The 24703-nt window shown below is 29.8% G+C and overlaps 2 protein-coding genes across 4 annotated transcripts in view; one reads left to right on the top strand and one right to left on the bottom strand.

Annotated features, from left to right (window-relative positions):
• LOC142321432 (cadherin-86C-like) overlaps positions 1-17454 on the top strand; it is a 178786-nt gene extending 161332 nt beyond the window's left edge. Inside the window, exons 16-19 of the mRNA XM_075359502.1 lie at positions 109-223; positions 2151-2284; positions 4989-5062; positions 11297-17454. Coding sequence (XP_075215617.1) covers positions 109-223; positions 2151-2284; positions 4989-5062; positions 11297-14448 — 3475 coding nt within the window. The 3' untranslated portion in view covers positions 14449-17454. The remainder of the gene's footprint in view (positions 1-108; positions 224-2150; positions 2285-4988; positions 5063-11296) is intronic.
• The window catches only part of LOC142321433 (rootletin-like), a 29551-nt gene continuing 22269 nt past the window's right edge, over positions 17422-24703 (bottom strand). For 2 of the 3 annotated variants that reach the window (XR_012755630.1, XM_075359505.1), the window contains one exon: positions 18426-20119. Coding sequence is in view for 2 of the 3 variants with exons in the window: in XM_075359505.1 (XP_075215620.1) it covers positions 20110-20119 (10 nt within the window). In the remaining variant the exon portion in view is untranslated. Of the gene's footprint in view, positions 17644-18425; positions 20120-24703 lie in introns of those variants that run through there. The other variant, XM_075359503.1, reaches the window with a different exon arrangement.

The following is a 24703-nucleotide window of genomic DNA, read 5'->3' as shown; positions in this document are numbered from 1 at the left end:
TATATATATATATATATATATAAAATAATTATTTTATGCATAATGATTCATAAAATGCGTAAAATAATTTCAACAAAAATATATATTCTTGAAATTTTTTTTTTACAGGAGTGTAGTTGTTGCTACTGTGATGTATAATGGAAATACTGTAATTGACATTGAACAATTACAGCAGAGATTAACAAAAAATAAAACAGGACTTATTGTTAGCACTGCTTCAGTGGTAAGTGTTTTATTTAGTCCAAACGATTACATTCAATGTTGGTTAGTTAAAGCCATTCAGTTATAGTTGTGTACACTAATTTCACAACAATTTCTTTCATGTTTAATTCCTAATGAATTTTTTATAATAATTTTAATTGTTAACTTCACCATCAAGAAAGAAATTGCAGTGTATTATTACTAATTAGTTCTCATCAGCATCAATTTAATAATTAAATAGATTTAAATATTTTTATAAAATCCATTTTTTTAAATATTCCAGAAAATAACAATAAAAAATTAGAAAATTATCCTGAATGTACATTACACAGATGAATGCACAACTTTGAAGGAAATTAGGACCTTTCTTAATTGGTACTGGTTTGGTATGAAGTTTTAAGTTTATAAGGATTTACCAGTGTGAACAAAACCACAAATTACACAATAGAATGCGAACTATATGGATTGAACTTTGCAAGGCCGAGTGCAGACAATCATAAATCCTAATAATTGGAAAATTAAAAAAAAAAAACAGTTTATCACACATATGGAAATATCATATTAATATTTAATGGTCATCACTTTTAATAAAAATATGAAAATATAAATAAAATAACTCTATTTCTATAATATTAATAAAGATACTCAAAACACATGTAAATTGTAATATAATACATTACAAATAATCCAAAGAGTAGAATCTCATAATAAAAGAGTCAAAATTATCTGAAAGAGATTAAAATTTAGTTGTTTTTTTCTATTTGACAATTCTTTTTGATGGTATAGCGCGTGTAGGCCCTTAGCCTCCAATAAAATGTCATTCATTCTTTTTAATGAGCCACCTCCTTCTCCAACTCTTTGAAGTCCCTTTGAAGTCATTCTATACCTCCTTAATCCATCTTTTCCATGGGCTTGACTCCTTCCAGGATTTACTCTATGAATCTTCTGCACACTTCTTGCATCACTCATTCATTCCACATATCCCAATCAACTCATTATCTTCATTTTAATTTGATTATTTCAAGTCTCCTACATAACGTCTAGAATTTAGTATTCTTCATTCTTCATCTATATACTAGACCATACATTTTTTATGGACTTGTTATAAAAAATGTTTTCTCAATTCTTTCTTAAATAAATCAAATACAAATTACTTAAAAGTAACTGACAATTTTCTTTAAGATAATATTGTTGCATGTTTGCAGCTCGATCAGGATATTGAGAGATTGACAATTGAAAATGTTTACACAGTTACAATTTATTAGTTTAATAACACAAGTAACAAAGAGCTTATAGAGGAAAATATGTCATCACATATAGAACAGACTCATCAAATTCACATAATGTTCCAGGAATGAATAGATGTAATCCTCTTAACTGCATATGATTCTGCACTGGGCAAATGGAATATATTTTCAAAAAAGAAAAGCTCATTATAAGTTCAAATATGAATATGTTTAAAGTACACCAAAGTAATAAGCAGTCAACATTTGCCAACACTTTGAACAAATAAATCTATGATACTACTTACAGATAAAAAGACCACATTATAATATAATGCATATTTTGTATTTGGATGTATGTAATATTTATATTTATTTATAAATACATATATTTATATTATATAAGCATTTATTTATACAATTATGGTTATATGCTTACTTATGTATTTCATACATAACCACACACAATTACGCATTTATAATGTGTTGGGTGCAAATTACATATTTATTTGTAAATTAACATATAAAATACATTATACACACATAAAATATAAATTTACTAAATGAACAGACTTGGTTCATATCTAATATAATATTTTACAAAATTCTAGACATGCTTTCCTGAACCAAAAATGATGTTTATTTTTATTGCAATTTTTAAAACCTGTTTTTCAGTTATAAATTTATCTTCTTAGTAACTAATTTTATTTTATTTTCTTGTTTCAGGGAGAATATCATTATGAGAATAAGATATTGTTTTGGATACTTTTATTAATATTGTTATTAATAGCTCTAGCAATACTAACCCTTCTCCTTTGCTGTTTATGTTCTGGATGTCCTCTTTATGCAGCCTTCAACAGGTGAAATCTTGTTTTTATTGCATTTATTATACTATAATATTTTAATTAGTCAATGGTGAACATAAAACTAGTTTTGCCGCTTAGTGATCAAATTATTAATAGTAGTGTACCAATACATCAACACAAATAAAAGTTTAGGTTATGTCAACTTTATTATTTTATTTATTGTTATTAATTTTTTAATTCTGCTTAGCATCATTTCTAATAGCTACTAACCATTAAAAAACGCCAACAGGATGCGGTGTCCATTGGTTTTAACTTACTTACATGGTCTGTGTAAGCTGGTTCACTGAATGTGGCTTATTATTATTTTACCTTCCTTCAGTTATTATTTTTACCTTCCTTCAGAGCCGTCAATTTTCAGGATGGTACTGTCTGAGCTGTTCTAGATGTCAAACCACCATGTTATAAGGAGGTATAATTTATTTTCCTACCCAGGAAACTACAATTACATCTTATATAAATTAAAATTACTTTTTAATTTAACTGAAGTTGCACAGTAAGTTGGTGCCTCTGGTTACTAATGTAAAACTATCTCCTAAAGAGTGAGAACATTTGATGAAAATCAAATATGATAGCATCAAGAAATCAGGTTAATTTTTTACTCACTGCATTCATCATGAAACCTGTAAAAATAGTACACCAGAAGATTGTGACTATCATTTTATACACACTGTCTGATTCTTATATGGAAATTCTCATAGACACGTCCTAGTACTGTAAGTGTTATTGCATGAACTTCTGTAATCTATACCTTTAAGTCCTTTATTGTTGCTGAGTAAGTCTCAAAAACCTTTGATGTGAGATATTGCCATAAAAAGATATCACAAGAACTCAGGTCTGACAATCATGTAGGCCATTGATCATTCCCATTCCTACTGGTGAGGTGGTTCGGGAAAAGATCTTTCAAAAGGTTCATGGTTACGTGGCTGTGTGACTAGTCACTCCATCTTGTTGGAAATGAGTGTTCTAATTCACAGGAAATCGTTGTAGTTCTGGAATGAGGAAAGTTTCCAGTATTTGAACTTTAGAGTCCTGATGTTACTGTAATTGCATGGCCATCATCACCCTCGAAAAAATACAGACCGTTACTCCATTCAATATAATCCCCACATCCCCACTATATAAGCTTCTTAGAAATAATCAGCTGTTCCACCCTTAATCCTAATTTTTTATTTCTTAATAGTATATTTTGTGATACTCTCTGATTAAGTGTTTACCACAGTTTCCCTTGAAAAACCAGGAAAATTCTGGGGAAGCTCCATGTTTTTTATGCATGGAATATTATATCTAGCCACTCCTGTTGTAAACATATAATGTATTATTATGTACAGATCAGTGGAAAAAGATTTATTTCCCTTGAAAAACCAGGAAAATTCTGGGGAAGCTCGATGTTTTTTATGCATGGAATATTATATCTAGCCACTCCTGTTGTAAACATATAATGTATTATTATGTACAGATCAGTGGAAAAGATTTATTTATGCATTTGTATATATATTAATAATAATATGAGTAGTTAAGTTTTATTTATTTATTCATATACATAATAATAATATGGTAAGTTTAAAGTAAATGACTTTATTTATAGAATTAATATAAGTATATATTTTAGTGGCTGTTAAGTATGTCAATAATATTAAAGCAGCATAGAAAATTTTACGTGCAGCATGAATGTATTTATAATTACGTGGAATTATTTCTGGGATAGAGATTACTGGAACTTTTTGCTGTTTTCGATTATTTCATTATTTCCTTGCTTACTTGATTACACATGATTTTTTAACAATCTAAAGATTAATAACAAGTGAAAATTTTACATGCAGCACATAAATCTTACATAAAAGTCTTGAACAATTCAGATAAATAAACACTTGAAGATTATGAAATATTAAATCAAAATAAATTCAACAAAAATAGTTTATTAAACAAACATTTCATAAATCAAGAATTCATACAATACTAAAAAGTTTTCGTAACCACTTAAAGATAAATGCCTTAATAAAAGTCTTATATATAGCAAGATTGATGAAGGAACTGCTTAATACCTTCAATAAATCTTCTGAAAGCATAATATTTCATGTTTAGAAATTTGAATTTTTATTAAATTTTCTTTTCTAAAAAAAGAAAAATCCTACAATTAGTTCTCTTTATCAAATTGTAAAATGTAATTTTTGTCAGCTAATAATCTTTTATATCAGCAGTAAGTTTAAAGATTTTTTTTTTAGAAAGTGACTATCTAAATATGAATTACTGTGCTTCTCTATTATTTTAGAACTATAATGAAACAAGCCTGTAAACTGCATCTTCTATCCACATAGTTTATGAATATATAGCTGTTTAATTCTTTAGATCATAGACAGAGTGTTGTTAATTAGGATCCAGCATCAGAGTAATGGTTGAGAAGCTGTACAGAGCTGTAAGTGTGAAAAGCTGGTTTCAACTAGGCTTCAGATTGTCAAAATTTCACATGGAAAAGCAGGCGTAACACTTTGCATCACTTTGACACACACTGTTCATAATGAGTTCTAGAAGTGGTTAGGATATTCCTTTAGCATGCCTATGCTAATTAAAATTAACTAGAATAGAACCTAGAATACATGTATATTTACATTTGTTATACATTTTTTGGTTTGTTTACACTTTCTAACCCATTCTTTAATGTTCCATGAAATTTATTTGATGAATGTTGTTTATTTATCAGGAAAAGAAGGGTCCATTCACCTGAAGATGGTTATACTGGAAAAAAACAAGGTCATGAGTCAAAAGGGGTTCAAGGTTAGTAGTGTTCCTGCCTATAGAATCTCACATAAATTGTCATTTAATATATTTACATGGATGTCAATTATTTTGTTTTAATTTAAATCTTAAATCTCAAAAAATGTAAAATTATAAAAATGTTTTTAACAATTACATTTTTTTAAAAATCAATATACCAAACTAAATTGTACAATAAAACGTTTTTAAAAACTTAGTTTACGATCTTTTCAGCTATCTTTTTTAACCAATTTTCGTGACTAGTACTGCTTTTCACACTGGCATCAACTGATGTTACCGTAGAATTTTTTTTTTAATTATTCGCGAATTAAGAATGTAATCAAAAAAAGTATATGTTAATTTAGATTATCATTTTTGTGATATTCAAGTATTTCAATATGTGGTCTATTAATGTAAATGAATGAAATATCAAGTTTGTTGGTCTGTTTCGATCGATGTGTTTATAAGGTTTCTTTTAGCAAATTAAAAAATTTGCAATACATATTCATCATTTGCTTTACCAAATTGATTTATCGCTTTGGAGCATTTTACATGTTCAATTTTACATTGCATTACAGTTAGGGTAAAAGATTTTCCTTCTTACCATTTGATCAATGCAAAACATTGTGTAATTAGAACAGAACAATTTTATGTATGTAGCCGCCACATAACAGTGAGCTTGGATGATAAACCTACATTTCATTTCTATTCTACTGTTCTTTGAAACACTGGCACACCATGATTAGTGATCTCTTACAAGTACAAACATGATGTAAGTGCTATTTAAAAAGCAATGTATTTTTGTGTGTTTACAGTATTAAAAAAGGGACATCATGTTGAGAATACAAAACAATTAGTTTTATTTTATTTTACTTTTTTCTCTTTTGCTTTTCCTGTACATAAAGTTCAGTTCTGTGGTTCTGCTTGTCAGTACGGTTCTTTTGGCATGTGTCATATATTTTGTTACATAATCAATTAATATATGATAAAATATTTGAAAAGGTTTTTATTATGGTTAATACTACAAATTTTTTAAAGTAGTTCATTAATGTACAAATAGTTATGGCTGAATTTAAATCTGTTGTGGAGGTAAGAAACTTCAATGAAGGCACACAAAAATGTAAACAACATGTATAATTTCACGAAGACAGAATCTTTAGCAATAGGAAAATTAAAAAATGACAAGTATTTAATTGCTATACAGAAGTGTGAAGAGAAAACTGCAGCTGTCTATGGCATTTCAGAACCCAGGTTAGAAGCCTAAAAAAGAGAAAATAGAATTTCAATCCAAGGTGCCAGAATGTTCGTTTATCACCCTGAAAAGGGAAAAGAAACGTTCTAAACCAGATTAGGTGATTTTGATAAAGGTGTGGTTAGGCGAACTGTGAATGAATTTCACTCAAAGATAGGTGAGCTGCCAACAGTTAACAAACTCTGTAAAGAATTTAAAATTAAATTAATTTTAACAACAGTGAAACTAGTTTAAAAAGAATTTTGAAAGAACTAGGTTTTAAGTGCAAAACAGAAAATGAAAGGAAAATGTTTGTTTGAAAACATATTAGACAGAAAAGGATATTTGCAGGCAATCGGTGATTTTAGAAAATATAACTGGACAATTGTATACTTAAATGAATCCTATGTTTTATCATCTCTTTCAACAGCAAAGCCATGGGCTGATGACAGTGATGCAAGACTTCATTTACCAATAAATAAAAATTAATGCTTATTTATAATTCACGCCAGAGGTGAAATGGGCTTTATTCCAAACGCAATGTTAACTTGGACAGCCAAATCGAATGTGGCGATTACCATGATAGAATGAATATTAAAAATTATTTGAAATGGGCTGAAGAAAAATTTAGTTGTTAACCTTCTTCCTGATTCTGTAGCAGTTATTGATAATGCTCTGTATCATAACACCCTTTCTGAAAAACGTCCAATATCATCGAGCAAGAAACAAGACGTGATTGTTTGGCTACAGAAACATGATATGGCTAACAGAAAACCACATCAATTTAACAAATTCTATGGTTTCCACCTTACCATCCTGATTTAAATCTGATCAAGATGGTGGTCCAGAGATAAAACGACATGTAGTAAGCCACACCACAACATTTAAGATGTCAGAAGTGCAAAAACTGTGTGAAGATAAAATAAATTCAATGAGTTACAAACACTGGAAACCTTACTATGAAAAGATTAAAAAAATCAAAGGTGAGTATTGGAGCCAAGAATTTTTAATAGATTCTCTGACAGAATCTTTCATTGTCTCTTTATATAGTGACAATGATAATAATGACAATTACACTGAAGATAGTGACGGCTGAAGAGAGTGTTCTAGCTGAAGAATTAAACAGATAATTCATTTTCCAATAAGTAATTAAAGTTGCAGTTATAACCATCTATAGCAATATTTACCATGTAATTAGTAATAGATTTTATTTTGTCAATAGATATTATTACAGTTTACAATGTACAGTACAGAATTAGCCATGAATCTACGGTAAATCAATATTAGTAAAGAATTAGTATTTCATTTCAAAATTGTTGCATTTATTTGTTAAAAGTAGAACAGTTATTTGGTAAGGAGGATTACTAAGAGTGAGGAATATGTTTTTACATCAGATAGTAATCGTTGTCACTGCAAGCGCACTGTTACTTGGCGGCGACTGTACTCCAGGGACATTGTATTTGTTTGGCAATTGTGTTCTGTGAATTTTGCTTGTTGTTGTAAAAGCTGAATGGTATCCAGAACCTTTTAAATTTTTAAGTTATTTTCTCTTAGTCTGTTAATGTGATGTATTATTTTTATTTTACTAATAATACTAATATCATTTCTATTCATATTGCTAAAATTACAAATGCGACACATTAAAATGTGTTGCATTTCTGTAGAATATGTGAAAAGATTTTCAGATATTAAAATCTAAAAAATAAAATAAAGCACAAATGTCATGAAATGTTAATCTCTGAAACCCAAAAAAAATGTCAAGATTCATGGATTTCTTTTAAATGAAGGCTTAATATAATTAGAACGCAAATGTTCATTAATATGTTATTTATTAACAGTAATAAGAATTTTTCCAGATTAAGGTAATTATTCTACTGGTAAAGAAGTTTTAGTGGTTTTATTGCTGTGATGTTTTGTTTTTTATTTTGTAATTTGTACCCCGTACTATCACACATACCATATGTTTCAACATATAAAAATTATGTTCTTTTCAATTTTTATGATTTAAAATCAATATTTTGACGAGTTAAAAATAAAAAATATTAATGTAGTCGCAAGTTGAGCAAGTTTAAGAAAAATATTATCTTTGATTTTCACCAAATTAAAATTTTATTAATTTAATTTATTAAGACATTCTTACTCATAAACTATATTCTTGGAATAATTCCAAAACAGTAGTAATTAATACTAAAATAGTTACAAATAAAGGGCTATGCTAAATGGTTATTGAAACAAACTGGAAAATAATTACTGAAAAACTGCTTCCCAAAAATTTACTTAAAATCTAAAATTAGATGGTTTAAATAAACTATTTTGATTACCACACGAGGAAGAAATGTATATTAGTTAATACGTAAACTAAATAAAAGAGAAAAAATAATAATAGTTAAAACAATCTTAACTGACAAATAATACTTACAAAATACTACAGAACTAGTAATTTTTACAATATTTTTAAAAGCCAATTAAAAATTTTAAGATAAATTTTTACTTACTATTAATATAAATATTTTTCCTCTGGTAAGTTCGTCATAATTTTTTTTTACCTTACACAATTAAATTCAATTTAATTATGACGAAGCTAAGAAAGGTAAAAATAAAATAAAAAATCACAAATAAATTTATATTTTTTGTTAGTCTGGAACAACAGCAGTAGTTTGTATTTTTTACTTAATTTTAAAAACCCTGCTCATTTTATAATGTTTTATAAGTAATATTAATATTTTTAATTATTATTTCTTCATTTTCTACTTATTTTATTTTTTTCTCAGATGTATGTTTTCCTTAGCACCTACCGATGAATGTTTAATTATCAAAATGACAATCTGTTAGATTTTAAGAAAAATTTTGGGAACAGTTTTTAAGTATAATATTGTTTCCCAGTTGCTTACCAGTAAATTATAGACTGAATGATTTTCAAAAGTAATCTTTATTTAATAATAATAATAAAATTAATATATATTTTATATTATTATAAATTTGTAGCATTGCTTCTCGGCCTTTGGCCTCGGCTCAAACCAATTAGTTTTCTGTACTCCCTGTTGAAAGGCCAATAAGTGATTAGATGGTTTGTTTCATAATAGCTTGTTGTAGGATTTAGTGAGTTTTCAATCCTTTTGGCAGATTAAGGTTCTTCTTTTCGGTCTTTTCCATATTCCATATACAGGTAGTTTCAGTCACTAAAGCTGCTGTTCGATAGGCACGTCAAGAAAATGACTGCCAGAGTCAGAAATCTAGGGTTGCTGTTGTGGGTAAGTCAGGATTTTATGAATGCTACCACCATCCTGCATTTGTACCAGACCATGGTGAGACCTATTTTGGAATATTGTTCAGTGTCTGGAATTATGATAAAGATTACACAACTAATATGATAGAAGCAGTCCAGAAGTGTTTTTTACCGCACTTCCAATGCGTGGTCTGATGGAACAGGGCTTAAGTTATGAAGAATCCTGCAGATCATTGAGTTTAGCACCATTAAAAGGTAGAAGGATGATTCAGGGGTTGTTCCTGATACATAAGATAATTCATGGGTATATCAATGTCGATGTATAAAACATTGGTATTATTGTACCGCATGTGAGGTTTAGAAGGCACAAGATGTTTAAAGCTGTGGAAGGTCACAGTACTTTGTGCCATTGATGAGATGTATAAAGACACTAAATGAAATAGATAAAGATATTGATGTACTTGACAACAGGCTTTGCTTTTTTGTAAAGATATTTGCAGGATTTTTCTTTAGGTTTTATTTTTGACTATTGTTATTTAACACGGATTCTTACTGTGTTTTTCTTATACTAGGGTAATTACATAGTATCAAACCTATTTTTTTTAATTTATTTATTGCTTGTTAAAGTTTGTTAGTTCTCCCATCCCTGATAGATTCCGTATGCAACACATTAAGGTTCTTTCTTTTCATTAAGGTTTTCTTTTTTAAGGAAAAAGAAACTTTAATGTGTCGCACACATGTGTTCACAGAAGAACCCATGTTATTCATGGGTTCACAGAAGAACACTGGTTCTTCTGTGTTATGTTAGGTCATCTCGTTTCCCTGTAGAGTAGGGCTCATCACAGAGATTGGAGATTGCTATAAGGGGTGAGAGGAGACCATCCTAAATTAATTTTCTGAGCAACTTTTGCTAATTCTCACATATTGTGTTTGCAGTAGTTTTAATTTCTTTTTTAACTGAATGTTTACTTTTTTTTATATTTTTATTTTTTTTAAAGTGCAGTATGGTGCAAAAGCAATATGCACCATACTGTAATTTAATTTCTGAAAATTGTTACTCCACTTAAGAAGAATTCAACAATAATCTTTTTACTTCATTTTGTTTGCATAAAAATTAAAATTATGTTTTATAGTGATAAAAATACAAGTTAAAGTCTACAATTTGGAAAATTTAATGTTTCTTTGACCTCAAATAAGAAATCTTTTTCAATTTTTTCTCGTATTATTTAACATTTTATTTTAATTACGTCATTTATAAGTATAGAACGTAATTAACAATGGATAAAAACTGGAAATAAACAATGGATGACAGAAATCTTTAATTTTGATATATAACTTTGTTATATAAAAAGTGTAAAAAATATTTAATAACATAACTACTTATTTATACATTATTAATGGAAATTAGAATTTATTATTTGCCTTTGTCAAGTTTATTGGCAATTAAACATTAAAATGTTTAATATAATATATTATAATTATGAATTAATTATATCAAAATGTTTAGCAACTTTAAATTCAGAAATTATCTTTCTTCACACATTTAAGAACATAACACCTACACCTAATGTATACTCTTGAAATATAAAAGCCTAATTTTGGTAAAAAGAAAGCTTAATAAAATAAGAAATACTGGCCTCCATTAGTAAGGTAAATTATTCATAGTAAGAAAGCAATAAGTAAATCCACATATTAAAATAATAATAATTCTCAGTGATTAGAGAAATTTAAATGATTTTTATTGCTATTGTCTCTGTAGTTTAATATTTTTCATTTGTGTGATTTGTTTTGGTTTTAGCTGAATGGAGTGGAGGATATAAAGAAGCATGGAGTGGAGATGCTAGCCACAGAAATCAATGGCATTTCAGTAGACGCAATGAACAGCAGCAGCAGCAGAGATTAGTTCTGGTTGGTAAAGGTCAACCTGAATACGTACGACTCCCCAGAGATGTGGTACTACCTCGAGATCGTGCCAGACACGGGGGTCCTAATGTTATTTACACACAAGATATTGCTAACAGGCAAGGAGGAGAACCAGTTTTTGTAGAAGATATTGACGGGGCTGAATATAGAGTATTAGACCCATCAAGATTAGCGATGAGAGGGCATCATGATGATGATACAGATTCTATCAGACGACATGAATATGAGAGAGGTTCAGATGGTGGAAGACGAATGAAAGTTTCAGAGAAGGAATTGATTGATGATATGCCTCAGAGTAGAGATCAAATGTTTATTCGAGATGGTAATGCAGAAATTCTCAGATTAGTTACTAGAGGAAGGATTGAAGAAGAAGACGGTCCTGGATTAAATCAGCCAGACCGGCCATTCACTGTTGTTCATGATACAAAGGATAATAAACATGAAGACGAAGGAAAGGATATAATAATGAAAAGATTTATGGAAGATCAGCGAAGAAGAGAAGGCGGTAGCACTCAGCGTACCACTCAGGCAGAAGTGGATGATGAAGATCAGGAGAAGCAGGATGAAAAAGAGGAAGAGGAAGATAAACGTGATGGTGATTTAATAAGACGACTGATGGAATACAAACCAGATCCTGAGACACTGTCTCAGGATGTTAGCAGACTGACTGTACTTCAGCGAGACTTATTATTAACACGTTTTCTTGTAGAAGAACAACGGCGATTTTTAGGACATGCATCAAGTAGTGTGGATGAGACTCAAAGTCTTCCGGGTGTCATGACATCAATGGGAACTCAAACAGATAGAGATAGAAGTACCCAAACAGAAGAAGGATTTTATACTATGCGTCCTCCACGAAGGAAAGTAAAGAGTGATAATGATGAATCAGTTAGTGATAGTGAATTAGAAGAACGGAAAGCTGAAATCCGAAAGAAATCATTCAACAGGCACGGTAGAAAATTGAGATATAATCAAAGAAGACATAAAATGGATAATTTTGATGACATTGTGAACAGAAATGAAAAAAGATGTGAAATTAAGACACCAATATTAGAAGAGACAGAAAGTGCTGTAGAAGCTGCAACAGCAGCAGCAGCCTACACAAGAGATGAAAAACCTAATTTTGCAGCAACTAAGTCTAGCCTACTTCGTAAACAATCTACTAGGATTAAACTTTATATGTTAAGAACCGCTGGAGGCAGAGCAGTAGAAGAGGCTACAGTTCCTGATTCATTTAAGTCATCAGAAACGTACAATATTATTCTAGATAAAGATTCCTCGGGTGAGGAAAGTGAAGGAAAAATTTCAAAAGGATCTAAAAGCCAAAGTATTGGTGGTGATAGGAGAGATGGTAAACAGCATTCACCATTTCAGTCAGCTTCATATGCCATGGGAGCTATGAGTAATTTAGTCGGTAGCAGCCATCCACAATCACCTGTTATTTCTCAACAATTAACCCATCAAAATATTCCTTCTATGCATGCAACTGCACAAGCTATGGGCTCATTTAAAGATTTTAGAAATATCGAAAGACATTCTCCACCAACAGAAGTAGCAGATACAGACATAGGTCATGCTGCATCTTTTCATTCAGCAACACATGCAATAGGATCAGCAATTGGTATGACTGGACAATGCAGTCCAGTCTCTGATGTAGGGTCTAGAAGAGGAGATTCTCCATCTTTTCATTCAGCGACCCAGGCTCTAGGATCAGCCATGGGTATGGTAGGGAATGTTCAATATTCCCAGTCGTACCAGCCAAGTGAGCAAGGAAGCCAACATAGTGCATCATTTTATGCAACATCACAAGCTGTAGAGACAGTATTTGGACTAGCTAGTGAAGCACAAGAATTAGAGTTGCAAAGAAATAGTCCATCATTGATTGGATTTTCTGGAGAAGTACAAATAATGGAGCCAGAAAGTAGCCACAGTCCATCTTTTCATACTACGTCACAATTTGTAGGAACAGTAGTAGGGGCTTCTAAACCCGGGCAAGAAGATGAAGAATTACAGAATGTTCAAAAGAGTCCTCGTGATAATCACCCATCTATATATTCAGTGGCGGCAGCCAGTCATATGGCTCCTAAATTAAACCTTCCTGAAGACCAGAGTGAACATATTGTGCCATCAGTCGACCCAGCATTACTGAACACTAGTGATCTCTCGGAATCAGGAAGAGAATCTGAAAGTGGTGAAACAAATAATCTTAAATCAATGATGGGTGCCCTTAAAGGATTTGCACGATTTGGAAATGCACGAAAAAAAGCTAAACTTAAAAGTTCAAGTGAAAGCCAGTTACCTACATTGACATCAACTGCCCACACGCTTGAAGCCGCCAAAGAATTATCAGGAAAGGCAAAAGCCAAATCATTACATTCTACACCGGTTAGCAAAAAGAGACTCATGGGTATTGTTTCACTTTCCAGATTATTTACACCCGCAAAAGATCAGACGAAATCACAACCGCATAGCTCCACCCATCTTTCAGCAAAATCAAAACAGGGTTCAGTAACCTCTAAATCATCAACAGAAATATTAATCGTAGAAAAGAAACAAAATCAAAGTTCAGGAGAAACCGGCAGATTAGGGGGTAAAAAAGAACTGGAAAAGAGTGCTGCTGTGTTAAAAACCCTTGAAGCCTTTAAAAAAGAAGAAAAACCTACACGAGTTCCAAGATATATGGAATGGTACAAAAAGAAAAAGGAGGAGAGAGAACGTAAAAAGTCAGATGAAAAACTAGAAAAATTAGAAAAACCAGAAAGACATGAAAAACCAGAAAAAGTAGTAAACACAGTAAAGTTCATGAAATCATTAAAGCGGCAAGATACAAAGAAAGAAAAAGAGAAAGATAGAAGAGGATTGGAAGATGATTTAGATTCTGGTATAGCTATGTCATTGATGATGCCTCCCAGTCAAACTCTACGTAGAAGAAATCAAAGTCTTCTGGAAAAGAAAAGTGTATTTACAATAGCTTATGATGAAATGCAAACTAAGAAACTTTCTACTGATAATAGTACTCCTCCATAAATAAATTACCTTATTTATTTTAAAAAGTCAATTGATAACAAGTGAATCATTCATATAAGTGTACATTTTTGTATTCTAGCATTTATAAATATATTTCTGATAACATTGAGTATACTTTTCAGTATAATATCAGCAGTGAAGTAAATGAAATGTAAAAGGAAATTTTTCAATTACTCTGGCCAAAGGTTGATAAAACTGACATTAATTACAAGTGATTAGCATTCAATAAGTGAGTCGTTTAAAAATATCTTATTAAGTGATATAGCAGTTCAGTGATAAGAATTAGTGCTAATTTAAAGTATGCATGGTTAGATAAAATACAATACACGTACAATAAATATTTTAGAACAAGTTGATGGCCATTCAGCATCCAAACTACGGGACTGGGTTATGGAGAGGATAATGGGTAATGTCTATTTGATGTTACCTAGGTCTACTTTTTGAATAATTCACTGCAAAGATTGTTATGATAAATCTGTGCCAATTAGCCAGACACGATTCAGTAAAGATTATTATTTCTTTGAAACTGATATTACCTAAACCAAAAAAGTTTGCAAATTTATTATTTTTCCAGAAAATTATACAATCTCTGCACTACCACACTCAACAGACAAATCTTATAAGTAAAATTGATATTTCAGATTATTTGCAGTATCCCTTTGGGTTCAAATCAGAAAATTACACCATGATCTTGAGGTTTTTATAACCTAATGAATATTCAGGACAAGGCAATAACAAAATCTTCTTTGACCGATCAAGAAATAAAAATTATTGAAATAACTGTTGAAAAGAAGCAACAAAAATTTCCTCCATATTTAACTTTCTCATTCTTCGTTAGACTATGTGGCTTGACAGAAAATAATTTTACTGAACTAGTGCATCTGTCTTGTACAGATGCATGTAGTTTTAGGTTGTACTTATTTTTCTTAAATTCCTGTTTCTTTTTAATATTCCTTTGTGTTAGATATGTTGCAATGTTATTCAAACTGAAAAATTAATTCTGCAAAATTTTTAATTTTTTTTATTTATATATACATATAAGGCATAATTTAACTAATTCTAAACAGAAGTTTTAAAAAATAATTATGTTAAAAATCTGTAATAGAAGTTTATGCACAGCAGAGAGTTTAGGAAAATTATGTAACTAAGTCTACATTCCTTCGAGCAGTTAGATAGGCAAGAACCAGTTAATTGCTCTAATTAATACATGAAATGATCTAATTAAAACAAAACAAATAATTAGCTAAAATTTTAAAGGTTAGTTGAATGATTTTATAACAGTAAGAAAATCTGCCTAAATAACTAAAAATCAATAACTGATCTGCACATTGCCATAAAGAATAGTACCTATTTGTATTTGTATAAAAAAGAAAACAAAATCCAAATGATGAGGCCTCTCTGCCTTCTTCACATTCTTCAAACTACATCCTTAATAAAGTTGCCAGTATCTCTCTCTCTTTGTGTTATAAACTTTTAATATGGTCCTTAGTATATACTTATGGTACTGTTTCTTACAAAGTATAAATTATTTTTCAAATCAAACGTAATTAAATCTGAATAAACAAGAAAAATATATTTGTAAGTAATCAGTTTAAGTAATATGACACTGCCATTTTATAAATATAATTCAGTGTGGATTTAAAGTGAGTTAATTATTTCATTAATAATTAAGATCTGTTTTTTAAGACACCTTTATAGTTTTGTTATATAAAATTCAAATTTGTTGTCTTTGTAAAAATTCATTTCTTGTATTTTTGTATGTATTATATACATGTGAATGAGTGAGTACATGTGAAAATATGTGTATGAACAGTTCTAGCAATAGAAATTTCTTTTCCTTTTACTACAAGAATTTTTTTTTATCACATAACAAAAAAATTGTTAAATTTAATTGTATTGTTATCTCTCTCTCTCTTCCCCCCCCCCCTATTCATTAACATCAAACAAAATAATAATGGATCATTTAATTTTAGTTTCATATTATTTAATGATAAACTCACACACATTCACTCAAGCCAGTTTCCCATTTTCACATTCTAAAAATTCATCCATTGAATAAAAACAGATCTTTATAGCAAGTTTAATTAATACCCTAGTAACTAATGAATGACATTTAAGTACCTCAATAATGGATTGTCCATAAACAGAACATTTAAACAAAATTTAACATCTTTAGGGTAGAAAAATATTATTATTTCTTAAAATGAGTAACAATAAATCATATTTTTCTTAGTTAAATATCAAGTAACTTTGCAACTGTTTCAACTGTGGAATTTTACTGCAGTAATACATTTTAAGAAGATCCACGTTTAAGAATAGAAGTGATATCTAAAAATTTACAAAATGATTTCTTTTTCTTTTAGATTTTGGCCTCTGAATGACCATGTTCCAATCTTCATCTACTGTGTGGTTTTTTCTTTACTCAATATTCTCTCTTTCTTTGAGCTTACAGTTCTCTTCTTTCTTTTAACTATTCTTAAGCACAGTTACCTTTTTCTTGAAAAATTGATTTTTCTCTTTTTTAAATTTTTCTGTCCAATATTTCATTTTCTGTGATCTTTTGGTTTTTTAGATCGATTTTAACCTCATTATATATGTAAATATTTATATCATTAGTGAAAAAATATATAGTACAGTGGCCCAAGGACTGAACCTATAGTACTTCAGTATACACATACTATATAGCGAGTTTTATTTTAGGCAGTTTTCATGATTAATTCCAATAAAAAAATTTTGCCTGAAGATTCTTTAAAATTAACTTCTGATCAGTTATTTGTCATTCAGAGTTAATACTGGTAAACTCAAGCATCACTTTATATATTATAAAAATAATCATTATTGTTAATAATCAACATTAAAACATTTTATGAATTTAATAATTATTTTTTACAGAATTTTTATGAAACTAGTTTTAATTACCAAATATTTGTACAATTAAATTTCTGTTCAAACATACAATTTAAAAATACACCTTCCTTTTTTTGTATAAGAAACATGTATATAAATATACTTGCATACATTTTCCTAATGGTTTACTCTAACACAATCTTCTTTATAAATTGTATATGTATTGACAAACCAAAATAGCACATCAGCAAAACCTTTATGAACCTCACATAACCTTTTATTTTCCATTCATAAACTGAATCAAGAAGTATGAATTTGAATCTGTTGTAGGTACTTTCATCATAAAACCTAAAAGAACAAATATTATTTCAGCCAAAGTTGTCATTAGAAATATAATTCCCAGAAACTAGAATGAATAATGATGGAGCGAGAAAAATTAATTTAAATTATTATGTTATTTTATATGACTGCCTTTTTTTTAATAATCTACAAAAAATATATATATAAACCAATAACTTATACCTTTATTTATGGTTTGTAACATTTTTATTGCGTTTTTTTATCTAGAGAAAGAGTAATTTACTAATATCTACCTTTTTCTTTTCTATATTTTCTTGAATAGGACCAAAGTGCAATATAGCAATGATACAATATTCATTCACAATTACATCCATATATGTCCTAGTATAGTAAATTCTGAAACTATATACTAAATATACAACTTTATTCATAAAGGTAACATATGATTGTTACATTAATCTTCAACTTCAGCTACCTCATTGAGCAACCTGGCAGCATATTAAATACCATATTAATATTCTGGTTATATTTTAGTATTACAAAAAATATTTCTAATATTACTTTTATATAAAGTGAAATTTATTCCTTTTTAAATTATAATTTAAAATTAATTCCTATATAATAAATTTTGTACATTTTATGAAAGTCATACATTAACTACAGTATATGCTAAAAACTATTCCATGAAACATGATAATTTATCAATTTAAATTGATTTTTATTATTAAATTTATTCTATATTTTATTGTATGTTATTATTATTATTATATTATTATTATTATTATTATTATTTTTATCTATATTTTATTTTATTCTTATTCTATATTTTATTGTAATTCTGTGTTGATTAATTGTTTGTTCAGTATAAGATTAATTACAGTTCAGCCCTATTAAATTCATTTTCTATATTTTAACATAAAAATTAAAAAAAGAAATGGTAATATCACAAATATTAATTACACATATTACAATCACTTTTTAATCCCTTTTCCATAGATTACCGTACCTTTACCTTCTAATTAATTTCTCTCATTTGCTATATTTTTAAATGACCATCCTAAATTACCAAACTCAAATAACCTCATGCTATTATAAGTAGTACAGAGTGTTCGAAAAGTGATGCAACCTTATGGAAAAATGAGAAGGTTACATTAGTTGTTGAAAGTGGCCTCTATTATGCGATTCACATAATTGAATACATCGTACCATACTCTTAAACTCATGTTGTAAACATGCAAACATTTGTTGAAGAATTGCAGTGACACATTGTTCAATTTCGCTCTGCGCTTTGGCAATGGTCTGAGGATGAGTTTGGTAAACAGCATCCTTAAGGTATCCCCACAAGAAAAAGTCAAGAGACCGAGGGGGTCGTAATGCCTTTGAAATCACTTGTCCATGAAAACACTGATCCAAGATAGTCATAATGCTGACCCCATAGAGGAAAACACCCTTCATGTGGCAGTTTTGGTCACCATGTGGACTTTACCAGAGGTCATCTTCAGAACCTCAGCAAAAGTCATCTCTCTGCTTTGTTCTTGCCTCGGTCAGGATGCCACCAACGTGAACACCACATGTGAAATTCCCATTGGTGTACTACTAGGAAGTGAACTCAAAAAGAAAACACATATATGTCGAGTCTTTAGCAAGACTGAGTGACATGAAGGAACTGAAATTTAAAACGCAACTACCTACACATTAGGTTAGAAGTTGAGTTCAATATGCAACCATAACATGACACAAAACAAGAAATAAAAGTCATAATGCTGTTGGCTGTATGAGCCGTAGCATTGTCATCCTGAAATCACGTGAACTCTAGCTGGTCTCCCGGTATAGTATTTACAAATTGTTGCACAGCTAGTATTGTTACAAATTGTATGTAGCGCTCACTGTTCACTGTTCACTGTGGCATGGAAGAATGTCATGAAGATTCACCTACATAATGCTGCACACCAAACACCCCTTTTTGTCTATGCAGTGGAGGCACATACAACTGATATGGATTTTCTGTACATCAAGTGCATAAATTCTTTGCATTCACTTATCCTTCAAGGTGGAGCCGTGCCTTGTCAGACCAAACCCAACCATTTAATTCTTCCCTAACTGGCGTTACATGACATGAACTGCTGACAGAAAGCTACATGTTTTCCAGTGTCTGCAGGTAACAGATAACAACTCGTGAACAACACAAATTCTGACAGGTGCATCTATAACACTTCTGCAATGCCGTGTGGGCACTACCGATAGTGAGACCAGACCAACTAGATAGGCATTGAACAGACTTCTTGAGACCTAACAGAATATGTAGCTTGCACAACAATCAACTTTTCTGTTGTTAGCACTTTTGGCCGCATCTGTCACATTCCCTATTTCTTGGAGCTGCTTGATGGTGGACTTGTTTGGTGCATCCACACCATAATTTTCTATGAAGGCATTCTGGGTCTGGTTATAACTGGCACATCTAATGTATTGGGAGACAATGAATATTCTCTGCTGCATTGTGTAACCCATTTTTCCTCAATTAAACCTGCAACAAAAAAAGGAAACATTCTTTCATAAGGATGCACCACTTTTTGAACACACTGTACGTGTAATATATGAAAGGTAGTATAAAATAAACAAAAGGTGTACGCACTTTTATAAATTTTTTATTTCATATTGATCAGATTTTGTTTTGCAACTATATTTAAATGTTTTGAAGTGTTATGTAAAAAAATAAGTCAAAATATCAATAACAGTGTCTGCTTTGGTTAATTCAAATTATACTAATTGAGAAAGAAATGTTTTATGTATGTACATGTTTTATATTAAGGTGTATATATGTACTATATCAACACAAAATTTAATTTATTTATCAATTGTATAGATAGCATTTATAAAAATAATTACAGAATATAAAATATTTTTGTTACTATAAATTTTAAATGTAAAAGAAAATATATGATGTAATTTCAACACTTTTTTATTTAATAAAATAAATACATAGTTATTATTTATCATACAAAGTTATTATTATTTATTACTTTATCATGAACCTTCATTTATTTACTTTTTAGTTCCTTGTACGAAGTATAGGAAGTATTATGATCACAAAAAATTTGGGTTTCCAAATTTCAACAGAAATATACATTTTGACCATCCCTGAATCCATTCTGACTAGTTTCGGCGTGATGTCTGTACATATGTATGTATGAATCTCACATAATTCCAAAATGATTAGCCATAGGATGTTGAAATTTTAGATTTAGGACTGTTGTAACATCTAGTTGTGCACCTCCCTTTTGATTGCAACTGACTGAATCAAAATTGTCCAAAAAAGCTCAAAATCCCATAACATTTGGATTTTGGACTTTTTCTTAACTGCAGTAATAAGCCCTCATTGAGAGATTTCAACGATATATCATAAGTAGTATTTATTTTCATTGATTCCAGAGTTATAGCCAAGCAAAATTTTAATTAATGAATATTTGGATATTACAAGGAAAGGCACATCGGTTCAAATCAGACTTCATCTCCTTTTTTTTAATTTAAATATATTGATTTATTAATTATTATTACCCATGATTGTAAAAAAAATTTACAATAAAAAAAAAAAAATATATATATATATATAAAAATCAAAGTTATTAGTGAAATAAAATTATATGTACTTTTAAAAATGTGTATAAGTAATTTAATAAACATTATTACACATGTTTATATGTAATAGATTTGGTGAAGCATCTGATTATTTAACATTAATTGAAAATTATAATTTAGAATCGTACTATTTTTGGATTTTCTAGTTTAATTTCTGTCTAATTTTATTTAATTTTTCTGGAATTTCTGTATAATTTTATTTACATTAAAGGTAACTACAGAGTGACTGAAAAATAGACCCTCACAACAACAACATATACACTGAGGCATACATGCCTGATCGTTAATAAATTGTAAAAAATTCTTATCTTTAGTTCATTACTCCTCTGATGTTGGACAGTATTCTCCCTAAGTCACAGTTGATCATCATTTCGTTTCTTTGTTTTTTGTTGACAGACATTTAATCACGCTTTGATTTGATATAATTCTTCTGATCTTAGTTTGTGTACACGTTCTCTAGTTTTCATATTTTCTCTCTCTTTATATTCATCATTCGATTTTATTCATTCCTTGGTCTTAACATTTTCTTCCTCTTCATATTCATATTCTTGTCGGTTTTTTAGATATCTTTCTTTTTCCTGTATGATAGTTTCTTTTTCATTTTTCATGATTCACCATATAATCCAAGAATAAAAACTGAATATTTTACACCGTAACCTCGAAATTAACATTTGTAACCAGTATACAGGAGTTCACTAAACAGAATAGTTATTTTTATTAATTAATAGTTATTAATTATTAGTCACGAAGATACGAATAATACTGATCTAGAAATACAAGTAATAAAGGGACTTTTACTTTATCTAATGTTTCATGTAAGATTGTTTAATTAATAATTTCACAAATATTTGATGTTAATAAAAACTAATATTTCAGCAATTGTGTAACTGTCCACTTTATTAAGAAATTAGAGGATCATATCTCACTTTCAAATGAAGTAAGTTTAAACGAAGTGCAGCAAAAAATATGTACATGTAATTTAACAGACGTACACAAGGAAGTTGTGGTGTCCACATCAAATTTTTTCATTATTATTGTACCCTACTGCACAAATATAAGAGTTTATGTGTTTAGTTCACAGTGTTTATTGCATTGCAAAAAATATAACAGTATGAGGGTTGATAAAGTCAAATTAAACTTAGTTGTGTAAATGGGTTAAATCGCTGCTACATTATAAAAAATGTTGAAATCAGATTAATTGGTTTAAGAAATGAAAAATTTAACATTATTATTCCATAAATTCAAAGAATACTTTGAGCTTAATAAACTAATGTTTTTATTCACCTATATTTCCGTTATTAAAATAAGTATGATATCCCCAAAAACGTTATATAAGTATAACATCAGTTACATAGAATTAGGTCCTCAACAATATTTAAACTGCTTAAATTATAAAAGTTATTGGATTTTTAAGATCACTTGAAAAAAATGAGCAGATGCTTATACTGCCTACTTTTTTTGAGCAAATCCTTCAAAGATAAAGAAAAGGAAGCATATCCTGATACTCGTCCAAGATTAAACATGAACCTCCAAATAAAAAGGATGGACTCACTTTTTTATAAAAATATAAATTGTTTTTATAAGAATAAAAATAAAAAAAAGCTGGAAAAGTGTTGCTTGACTTTCCTACCTATTGTTCTAAACATATTCATATATAGGTTAATCTTAACAAATTTGTTTAAGTAAAGTTTTCTCTAAATTTAACACCCTGTTCAATAAAGGTTCAAATAAGAAAAAGTAAATTTTCAAAAAACATTTCTGCACTTCAGATTCGGGTTCCATAATTAAAAAAAAAATGTAGACATTCTTGATAGTTCTCTGTATAAACTTTCAAAGAATCTTTGAAAAATATTTAAACAAAATGGAAGTACAGCCAGCAAAAAAACAAAAAACATATGTTTCAATTTTAAGAGGAAAGTGTGAAATTAAAAAAAAAAAAAAAATGTTTGGATTATTTATATATCAATTGTAGGTAACAAATTTGCTTTAATAAAGTTTTCTCTGAAGAAAATAAAAATTTTTTTTGCGATATCCAAAAATCCAGATACCTCATTTTTGACATGATCACCAACCATACTTTTACTTTTAATATAGCTATTCTTACTACATTCACCAGGAAAGTAAAAATACTCAATACTCAGAGGATATACCCCAAAAAAGTAGAATCTGGACAGAATTAGATCCATCTTTTAAGATTGTACAACTACCAATATATTTAAGATGTATGTGAAGTATGAAATCATGTTAGGTTACTCCCAAAAATAAAAGCGTTATAAACTATTCATAGATTTTTTGAAGAAAACATATCTGAATGAATGAGTATTTTCTTGGATTAAGTAAATAGAAAAGAAGTTCAGTTCTAACCCCAAAATGAAGAAGGAAAATATTTTTGTAATTATGTGGCAGTCAGGTGTTGCTGACGAAATTAACAAATTTAGACAACTGAAAGAAAAAAATGGAAGTATCTACTGCAATTATAAAAAAAATAATTTATTGATAAAAATTCCATCTTCTAATGGTTTTTAATTTCTAACTTGTATTAGAATTGTGAATAGTACATACAAAAAAGTTACAAAATTTACTTTGTAATTAATAAAATAATTGAAAGGAAGTTGTCAAAATAAAACACAGTATACTTGTAATACACAGTAAGTTTTATAAGCAGTGATGTAACTAGCTGGGTTCTGATTCTGCACATAATGCTAGGATTTAAAAAAAAACTTAGTTTTATGAGAGAAATTAGGTAGATTCAATAACTATGTTTTGCTCATAGATTTTGCCCATGACATTGTGCTATGGTTAATGACTGTATTCTAATCCAGTAAGTAATCATACAACACTATAACACTACTGACAATCGCACTGACATCGAGCAGAGTCTCTCCGATGAAGTTCTGTCTCTCATTCGAGAGCAGAACAGGGATTTGGACGAGGCCTCGTTCAAAGAGCAGTGTAGGCTAGTCTTCAAGACTAGAAAGCGTGATGCCTCTCGGTATCACGGAGATTTTGAGTTAGGTGCTGGTCTCCACCAGAAGTTTTTGTCCGAGGGTAGGGTCTTCGTTGATTTTGCCTCCTGTCGCGTCAAGGAATACCTTGACGTGCAGTGGTGTTTCAAGTGTTGTAGATTCGTCCATAGGGCCAAGTTTTGTAAGTATGCGTTGGTCTGCGCGCATTGTGGTGAAGAGGGCCACAAGCGCGACGACTGTCCGCAAAAGAAGGAGGCTCCGGTCTGCGTTAACTGCAAGCGGTTACGCAAAAACCATAGGCACTCCATCAATAGCAGGGAGTGTGGTAGCTATTTGAGAGCGGTTGAGGTCTACTTCAACTCGCTCGATGGTTAGGTTCGGTCAACTCAATGCCCAGGGTGCCTATGCGGTCCAAGTGGAGTTAGGTAACGTCGTTGAAAAGCGGAGCCTCGATGTTTTACTTCTGCAACACCCGTACGTTGTCAAGGGTGACCTGCCAGGTTTTT

Source organism: Lycorma delicatula, chromosome 3 (genome assembly GCF_047948215.1).
Source record: "Lycorma delicatula isolate Av1 chromosome 3, ASM4794821v1, whole genome shotgun sequence".
NCBI lineage: Eukaryota > Metazoa > Arthropoda > Insecta > Hemiptera > Fulgoridae > Lycorma > Lycorma delicatula.
This window is presented reverse-complemented; position numbering and strand designations above follow the sequence as displayed.